A 10309-nucleotide genomic window follows, 5' to 3' on the forward strand; every position below is an offset into this window, starting at 1 on the left:
TTAGGCAGAAATTTAGGTTACAGTGAGGCACTTTCAATGAAAGTGAATAGGGATGTTTGAATGTGATGCTTTTGGTTATATAAAATCACTTACAATTAATCTTCTGTTAAAACTTGTGATATTTGAGCTGTGAAGTTGTTCTAGCCATTTTTACTGTAATTTTAGGCATTATGATTCCATGACCATGAAATTGTATAAAATTTTATATAATTTTACACTAAAAGGGTTAGTAGTAAGTGATTTTTTCCACACTAAAATCACGTTAATACACATTGTTTACATCTTGTGGCTTTACTATTGTATGTTAATGTTGAAGTGCCTCACTGCAACCCAGAATTTCACTTTTTTAAACAAAAGGAGGGACAAGTAGAAATAAATGTTTATGCTAATCAACATTATGCCTCTAGTGCTGTTGATTGAGCAACTTGTACTGAACCCGGAATATTCCTTTAAGCGTTTTAACCGAAAAATTACACACTTCAGATGTAAGTATAGTAATCCTGATTATGATTAATGTGATATCTACATTGCATTTTCTCAGACCTCTTTAGAAAGAGACTATGAGGCAATTACGGTCATTCTATTTGCTGCCCGGTGATTTAATGATATCGTGTGTGCTCCATTAGAGGGTTATTACGGCACCGGGTTGTTTTTCTCTCGCTATCAGGGCCTGGTTACCTCCGTGTAATCTGCAGGAAATTCCTTGTGCATGTGAACTTCAGTTGACTTGGATCTGCTCCACTAACGGTTACTGGCAGTGCCCTTCGGTGTCTGTTCGATCACAGCCTTTATAAGATTTATAAAGAGTACACAAACAATCTCACACACTCCCTCTCTTGCTCTATGACACTTGACACATACACACACCCCCACACAAATACACACGTTGAAAAAGCGAAGTTGACACTTGTTCAGGAAAGTGTGGTTCTGCCACTTGCATGTCATAAGTTGTGCAATAAACCTGTGTGCGAAAAACTGTGGGAGGAAGCGTAGTGAGTCAAATCAATTAAGTGTGTGGAGCGAGATGAGTGACAGTAGGACTACAAAGTAAAAACTGAACGTGTGGGAAAGGCAAAAGAAAAGCGTTAAAATGAGAAGAGAGGATTAGAATAGAAAATTTTTGACAGACGCCCAGAAAAGACTGGGCATTAAAGCGCTTTTTGTCCCTTGGTGGGCCCTGTTGTGATCAGCAGTCAAGCGTCTGAAGTCCTGTTATTTTAAAACCACTGCAATTTGTCTTGAGTGGTCTGCCATTGTATGCGGCTCGGATAAAATCGAGGGCGCCAGTGAAGTATGAACGCCACCCCTCATGTCATGACCTCGGTCACCCTCAGCAGTCTGTGTACCAGCCGTCATCGCATCCTGTCTGAGTTTGTCTGATCTGGTGAAGAGACACAAAAATAAACAATGGTGATGACAGGTCTAAAAAAGTTACAAAAGGCGAGATGGTCGTCCATCACTGGGCCATTTGAATGCCCCTCAAGATTAATGATATAGTTTATTTATGCCCTCAGGCTTTTAAGGTTAGGCAACAAAAAGGTACCGTGATGTAACCATGTTTTTTTAAGGTGTTACCATGGAAGTCTTTTCATTTTGTACTTTAGTGTTATAGATTATTGCATGTATACTCCAAGCTTCTTAAAAAGTCTTAAAGGGGTCATATGATGCGATTTCAATTTTTCCTTTCTCTTTGGAGTGTTACAAGCTCTTGGTGCATAAAGAAGATCTGTAAAGTTGCAAACAGTAAAGTCTCAAAACCAAAGAGATATTCTTTATAAAAGTTAAGAGTTAACCACGCCTACCTTCTATGGTACTTCGACAGTACCTTTTTTCTTGACTATTTTCAAAATAGTCAGTGGATGAAACTGAATATTTACAAATTATTTGCTAAAGATTTCTTAAGATACACTGTAAAAAAATGACTGTGAATTTAACGGTAAAAGACTGTAAAAATGCTACAGTAAAAACCTAATGGTATTTAACTGTAAATTTAAGTTAAAACCGAAAATGTTGCTACCGTATTTTTTATGGTAAAATTCCGGCAACCACAGCTGCCGTTTTTTTATCATAAATTTTACGGATTTTTTTTTTACAGTGTGTGTCATCAAGGTTTAGAATCTTAAATCAGATTAGATGTATTCCAATTGACGGAAATTAGTGCATGTAAACATACCTAGTGATCTCTAGTGATAGTGATATACAGATATATTTGTTGATATTTTGAGTTCCCTTTCTAAATGTCTCTCGACGTTGCTTACAGCTTTGCTGACGCATTGAGGAAACATCTTTCTCCTTAGAATACTGAAGCCTGATTTGTTTAACGCCATTGCTCTGCAATGGCTAATGGTGCTCAAGCGTGTGAAAATTGGGGGGCGTGGCGCCCCTTATAATGCAGTGCTTGGCGCCATTTCCCTCAGAATCTTTCTCCTTCACCTCAATTATTTGGAAGCCACTCCTTCGTCGTCGAGTCATCGCAAAAGTGGGTATATTCAGTCCTTTTCAGCATTCCGGCGAAGATGCGACATGTCATTTAAACTTGTTCCTCATGCTCGGGACCTCTAGAGCTCCCTGATGATCATGACAAGTGCATCTTCTGCCCACGCAGAATTGACGCATTGAGGACATTGAGGAGCCCAACTACCCTCACTGCGACGCCATGAGTGTCGGGACTCTCCGTAGAAGAATAGCCCACATGCTCGGCGACGCCTCTAGCCCCCCCATCCGCCGCCCTTCTCCTCTGCCGCTCCGCCGGAGCCGCAGACAAAGAAGCAACGGCCACTGGTCGTGGAAACCAGCACTGCTGGCAGCGAGCTGACATCGGTGCAGCGCCCGCGTGCCTCCTGCTCTCCAGACCAACTCTCTCCGGTGGATTATCCGGACTCCGACGCTCAGCGCAGCGAGATTTACGAGCCTGGTCACGTAGATCAAGAGCTGCTCCGCATCATTTCTAAGGCGGTGGAAGAGCTCAACCTAGAGTGGTCCCCTCCCACGGAACCCGAGCGGAACAGGCTGGGCGAATGGTTTCTTAAGCCCAGTCGATGCCGTGAGGCCGGCCCACAAAGGCCCGCCCCATTCTTCCCCGAAGTACACGAAGAGGTGTCCAAGAGGTGATACGCCCCGTATTCGCCTCGTGCCCACGGCTCTGCACTTCTGACATCTTTGGATGGCGCCGATCTACACGGCTATTCAAAACTCCCGCCGATTGAGGAGGCCATTGCCGCGCATCTCTGTCCCTCCACGTCACTGAGGGTGAAGTTTGCAGCCGTGCACCCCAACAAGCCCTGCCGCACCACCGCAAATATCGCTGGAAAAGCATACGTGGCAGCGGGCCAGGCAGCGTTAGCCCTCCACTCTATGGCTGTTCTTCAATTTTTCCAGGCGAAGATGCTTAAGCGCCTGGACAAGCAGGGTCCGGATACAGAAATCTTTAGGCAGCTTCACAGTGCCACTGATCTTGCCCTGCGAGCCGCTAAAATGACAGTGCAGTTGATCAGCCGCTCCATGGGTAGCCTGGTCGTGCTGGACAGACATCTATGGTTAACGCTGACGGATATGAAGGACGCAGAAAAGGCTGTACTTTTGAACGCCCCCGTCAATCCTTCAGGGCTTTTTGGTAGCTCGGTGGAATTCCTCGCGGAGCGATTCTCAGAGGCACAAAAGTAATCGAGGGCGATGAAGCATTTCATGCCAAAACGCACCGGTCAGCCACCTCCTCATCCGCTCAGCGCTCCTCATATGGACCGGGAGCCGATACAGCTCCAAAGCCCCGCCCGCAGCCAGAGCCTTCGGTGCGTCCCAAGGACTCGTGACATCAGCGATACCCGCCTCCCAAGCAGCACGGACCCCGTGCGTCAGGGAAACCGGCCAAGGATGCCCAGTCACATTCCTGACGGACTTCAGGGGAAGAGGAGTCTGAAGTTTGACAACAGTGACAGCCCAGCAGCAAAAAGAGGCTGTGTTCTGCATGTTCCCCACGCCTCCCCACCAGTTGCGGAGGGCGAGGACAAAGAATGTTGTTCTGTGTTTGTTCCACATGTTTGTGCAATAAAAACCAAACAACCTCACAAAAAGAGCTTTTTTCCTCTTCCCGCTGTCACTCACACTCACATCCTTCACAGCCCCCTGTCACTCAGCAGCGAGCTGTCAGTTCCTGTCACGCTGAAGCCTCTCTCACAGTTTGCGGAAGTGTGGAGAATGCTACCAGGTATATCAGAGTGGGTGTTGAACAAGATAATAAGAGGTTACATGCTTCAGTTCGCATGCAGACCACCCCGGTTCAATGGCGTGGTAACATCGGAAGTTCAAGCCACAAACGCTCCAGTTCTAAGAGCAGAAATACACAATCTCTTCGCCAAAGGAGCCGTGGATTTGTGCCTCCTGAGGAACACGAGACCGGTTTTTACAGCCGCTATTTTTTAGTTCTAAAAAAGGATGGCGGTCTTCGCCCTATCCTAGATCTGCGTCGTTTGAATCGCACTCTAGCAAAACGCTCATTCAAAATGATTACACTGAAACGAATCCTATCGCTCGTTCAGCCCCGGGACTGGTTTATTTCAGTGGACCTAAAGGATGCTTATTTCCATATCCAGGTAGCCCCTTGTCACAGGCGTTTTCTGAGATTTGCTTTCGAGGGAGTGGCCTATCAATTTTCAGTACTCCCCTTCGGCCTCTCCTTAGCTCCACGCACTTTTACCAAGTGCATGAACGCAGCCCTCTCCCCTCTTCGATTGACTGGATTGTGAGTAGCAAACTACCTAGACAACTGGTTAATTATGGCTCCCTCAGTGAGCGAGCTCTGTAACCACAGGAATTTTCTCATCAGCCACCTCCAGTGTCTAGGGCTCACAATCAATGTGCAAAAAAGCCAGCTGCATCCCACGCAAAATATTATTTTCCTTGGTGTGAGTCTGGATTCTATATCTATGCGAGCCGGAGCGCTCGAGAGCCATCATGAACTCCCTAGCGGTGTTCAAGGAGGGAAAGTTACGCCCCCTATAATGCTTTCAGAGAGCTATGGGTCTGATGGCAGCCACCTCAGCGGTGTGCTGCTTGGGGCTGCTTCAGATGCGGCCGTTTCAACTATGGTTGAAGACACGCGTTCCTGTATCAGCCTGGCACACAGGTTCGATGTGTATATTAGTAACGCGCAGATGTTTAGAGACTCTGGCCCCTTGGATGGACCCAGTTCTCTATGCGCAAGGTGTCCCACTTGGTCAGATTTGCGAGAGAAAAGTTATCACGACAGATGCTTCCTGCATCTGGACAGCATCCGGCATTTGGACAGCAGAGGAGAAAAAAAATGGAACATAAACTGCCTGGAGCTCACGGCAGTTCACCTGGCACTCGAGAGTTTTTATGCTCAAGTTAATCACACACATGTTCTCATCCGCACGGACAACATGTCAGTGGTAGCGTATATAAATCGCCAGGGATGCATTCGCTCGCGACGAGCCTATTACTGTGGGCGGATCAGCATCTCTTATCGATTCACACCGTCAATGTCCCCGGCCACCTGAACCGCGAGGCAGACATGTTATCCAGGCAAAGAGTGAGTCAGGGGTAGTGGAGACTTCACTCCCAGACCATGAGCATGATCTGGAATGTATTCAGACGAGTGGACTCAGCGGAGATAGACCTTTTCGCATCAGCGGAGAACACTCATTGTCCAAGGTTTTTTTTCCATGACCGAGCCCTCCACTCTGGGAGTGTACACGCTCGCCCACCCTTGGCCGAGAGCTCGCAAGTATGCTTTTCCTCCAGTGAACATCCTGCATCCGGTGCTGTGCAGAATCAGACAGGAAAAGGAGCCAGTTCTGCTAGTTGCGCCGAAATGGCCCACTCAGCCCTGGTTCCCGGACCTTCTCGAGATGTTATCGAGCCCTGCCTGGCCTATTCCTCTAAGGAGGGACCTCCTCTCCCAGGCAAACGGCTCAATCTGGCACCACAACCTGGCGCTGTGGGACCTGCATGTCTTGCCGCTCAACAGAGCCCGTCCACTTCAGCATCGTTACCTCAGCAAGTGATGAGAACCATTTCTGAAGAGAGACCCGTCCACCAGGCGCCTATACGCTCATAAATGGAAAGTTTTCACGAATCGGTGCAGTTCAAAGAACATAGATCCAGCCACCTGCTCGATCTCATTCATTCTGTCATTTTTACAAGAGCGCTTGGATGACGGCCGCACGCCCTCCATGCTCAAATTATACGTAGCTGCGATCTCAGCCTTTCATAATGGTATTGACAAACAGCCAGTTGGCAAGAACAATTTAGTGGTTAAATTTCTCCGCAGCGCAAGGCAGCTCAACCCTCCCCGCCCGACCACAATCCCCGCCTCGGACTTGACTTTGGACCTGGACGCCCTGACACACCCCCCTTTCGAACCGCTGCAGTCAGCCTCACTTAAGGTGCTCTCTCTCAAGACAACGCTTCTGCTTGCGCTTGCTTCTGTCAAGCGGATCGGGGATTTACATGCTCTCTCAGTCAGCGAATCCTGTTTGAGCTTTGGTGTTAATGACCGTAAAGTCATTCTTAAGTCAAGGAAGGGCTACGTGCCTAAAGTGCTTTCAACACTGTTCAGGAGCCAAGTGATAACTCTCTCAGCTTTCACCCAGAGTGAGCCTGTGGACGGGGAAAGACCCCCTCCACAGCCGCTTCACCCTGTGCGCGCTCTGCGCATCTATGTCGAGCGCACCAAGAATTTCAAACTCTCAGAACAGCTCTTTGTGTGTAACGGCGGTCGTACTAAAGGTCTACCGGTATAGAAACAGAGGCTATCTCATTGAGTCGTGGACGCGATAGCCCTGGCTTATGACACACAGAATACAAATTGTCCCATCGGGGTGCGTGCCCACGCCATGAGAAGCATCGCTTCCTCCTGGGCATGGGCAAGGGGTATATCTATGGAGGAAATCTGCTTGGCAGCAGGATGGGCCTCGCAGAACACCTTTGCCAGGTTTTATAATTTGGACGTTTCTTCGCTAGCTTCTCGGGTCCTTTCAGTTCAGGAAAGCTAAGCGAGGTAAGATCTCTGATTATTACCACTGTTAGACCACCTCGCTCGGTGCGGGTTTCCACTAGGTCCAATAGACTCTTACGTCAGGCACCGCCTGCGCTTTCATCTCTAGTTCTCACCATGGTTATTGTTGTCGGGCCTCTTATGTTATTCTCTGAAGCACCGAGTCGGTCGCTCGCTGCATTAATGCAATGTATCATATATCACTGGCTTAGTAGCCCTTGAACTCACATTGCTTCGTTCCAGGACACACTATCGGAATGTGCAGTTTTTTTAACCTGTGTGTGTTTATATGTGTGTTTGCTTCTCTTAGGACTTGCAATGCACCGTGCCACTTTTAATATCTCAATGTGGTTCTCTTGTTAGTAAGCACTGACTGTCACCACTTCTATCATTCTATAGAACGTTCATTCTCATTTAGTGACTACCTGGGCCCCGCCCTCCCTTCTAGAGCACGGGGTTTCAACCAGGTCCGCTGACATGCAAATATAGGGAACCTTTTCACTTGATTCTGATTGGCTCTAGCGAGTCTGTCAAGGGATATCCCCGCCTGCGCGGCGTGTGCCCTTTTCTACTTCAAACTGCATTGTGTCTCCATTTTCTAGCTGAAAGACCTTTGCAGTAGACACATCGTGACTGTATATGTTCCCCAATGTCGAGACATTTCGAAAGGAAAGTAACCTCGGTTCCCTGAGAAGGGAACAAGACGTTTTGTTCGTGCTGTGCCACCTTCGCTCAGGTCTTATCGAAGATTCTGAGGGAAATGGCGCCAAGCACTGGATTATAAGGGGCGCCACGCCCCCCAATTTTCACGCGCTTGAGCGAAGCGCTGATCAGGCTTCAGTATTCTAAGGAGAAAGGTGTTTCCCCAATGCGTCAGCAAAGCTGTACGCAACGTCTCATTCTCTTCTCAGGGAACCGAGGTTACGTTCAGTAACCAGGGACGTTTTCCCGCATCTGATGTTAACCATGCCAAGTTGGTCGGTGAACAAAAGTGTAATTTCCTTCATGTATCCAATCCAAAATCTAACAACGACCTTGCCAATAGAAGATAAACAATTTTGATTTTTAGATATTTTAGTGAACAGAGCATTCTCAGCGATTAGACAATAAAAGTGCGATTAAAATCCTATAGACCAGCTTGACTCCAAAGCCCCCTTTTGTTCGAGATTATTTTAATAAATAATAAACCATTTTAAGACATTGCCTCTCTGTTTTAGTATAATAAAAATCTACATTCAGTTAGATTTTAATGCACTGTTGGATCCTACTACCTCTTACGTGTCAAATCTAATCATCTTGCTCATTATTTATTGCAAACTGAGTTCTGACTGTGCAATAACGCAATAGTCTGTGAAAGTGTTTTGCTGATATAAAGGTGCAGCAGTGGGGCTCCGAATCAGGCCGTCCCATGCCAGCTTCTGCTATACACAGTCTGTTTGGGTTCATCTGCAGTGGCGGATTCAGTTTCATGTTATGCAGTTTGGTAGCGAACTGAACTCTGCATGCAGTGTCTCTGGCCTGAGTTACCTTACTCAGTGATTCTTTATGTCCTTATATTGGTCTTGCTTGCCCTCTGGTGGATATTTTGAGTTAGCACCGTTCACTAAAAATCCACTTGAATACATCCTCATTTAGAATCTGACATTAAGATGAAGACATATTGCAGTTATTTAGTGACATATTTTAATCGTTCTTCTCTCTCTTCCTCTGTCTAGCTCTTAAGTGTAATTGCACTGCCTGTGAGAGCAGCGGTTATGTCTGTGAGACTGATGGGGCCTGCATGGCCTCTACATCCCACATTAAAGGTCAGGAGGAGGAGCAAGTTCGGATCTGCATTCCCCGTGTCAACCTGGTACCACCTGGACAGCCCATCTACTGCTTGAGCGCCAAAGGCCTGTTCAACACACACTGCTGTTATACGGACTTCTGCAACAGCATCAACCTCCAGATTCCCAGCGGTAGGTGTACAGGCCAAATACACTAGTGTTAAAAAGTTTGTTTGTTTGTTTGTTTCTTTACCTTTTTAATGTATTCAGTTATTTAAATATGTGACCCTGGACCACAAAACCAGTCATATGGGTCCATTTTAATTTTTAACAGCTGAATAAATACGTTTTCCATTGATGTATGGTTTGTTAGGATAGGACAATATTTGGCTGAGATACAACTATTTGAAAATCTGGAATCTGAGGTTGCAAAAAAATCTAAATATTGAGAAAATTGCCTTTAAAGTTAAAGTCCAAATGACGTTCTTAGCAATGCATATTACTAATCAAAATGTAAGTTTTGATATATTTACAGTAGGAAATTTACAAAATATCTTCATGGAACATGATCTTTACAATGATTTTTGGCATAAAAGAAAAATTTATCATTTTGACCCATACAGTGTATTGTTGGCTATTGCTACAAATATACCCGTGCAACTTATGACTGATTTTGTGGTCCAGAGTCACATACTGTATGTCTGTCAAACACTGAGCTGAATGTGGTGTAGAGCCTGTTTTGAACATCCATGACTTTGCGTTTATCAAATATGGTCTTTGAAATATAAACTCAGTTAATAGAAAGAATTCAGCTATGAGTCAGAGATAAAGTACATCCTTTAAAGTAGGTGGATAATATCTAAATCTTTTGAGTGAGTCTTCAGTGAACTGTAGCTTTAACTAAATTCAGTTAAAGGTATAGTTCTCTCAAAATGGAAAAAGTGGCTTTAAACCTTAAAAGTATAGTCTGTATGGCTGATGCACCTTTTTAAATTGTTCTGGAGCTTTGTGTGCCTATAAATATGCAAATATTTTAAATAATATAAATGAAATTGGAGAACTATGGCAGCTTAAATTTCATTCTGGCTTCAAAAGACCTGGGGCCTTATTTTAACGATCCAAGCGCATGGTCTAAAGCGCACAGTGCAGGTGCACTTAGGGCGTGTCCGAATCCACTTTTGCTAGTTTAACGATGGGAAAAACGGTCGGCGCGCCAGGCGCATGGTCTAAAAGGGTTGTCCCTATTCTCTTAAAGGAACATGCCACTATTTTTGAAAATAGTTTTCGTTTTCGAATCCATTCAGCCGATCTCCGGGTCTGGCAGTAGCACTTTTAGCTGCAGCTTAGCATAGATCATTGAATCTGATTAGATCGTTAGCATCTCGCGCAAGAATGACCAAAGAGTTTCGATATTTTTCCTATTTAAAACTTGACTCTTCTGTAGTTACATCGTGTACTAAGACCGACGGAAAATGAAAAGAAAGAATTTTCTAGGCCGATATGGCTAGGAACTATACTCTCATTCCAG

At 45.6% G+C, this 10309-nt stretch overlaps 1 protein-coding gene across 1 annotated transcript in view; it reads left to right on the top strand.

Annotated features, from left to right (window-relative positions):
- Positions 1–10309, top strand: part of LOC107708859 (activin receptor type-1B-like) — a 21774-nt gene that overhangs the window by 7102 nt on the left and 4363 nt on the right. Inside the window, exon 2 of the mRNA XM_016513228.1 lies at positions 8731–8973. Within this exon, the coding sequence (XP_016368714.1) occupies positions 8731–8973 (243 nt within the window). The remainder of the gene's footprint in view (positions 1–8730; positions 8974–10309) is intronic.

The sequence above is a fragment of the Sinocyclocheilus rhinocerous genome, unplaced genomic scaffold (genome assembly GCF_001515625.1).
Source record: "Sinocyclocheilus rhinocerous isolate Xijiao unplaced genomic scaffold, SAMN03320098_v1.1 scaffold1406, whole genome shotgun sequence".
Classification (NCBI taxonomy): domain Eukaryota; kingdom Metazoa; phylum Chordata; class Actinopteri; order Cypriniformes; family Cyprinidae; genus Sinocyclocheilus; species Sinocyclocheilus rhinocerous.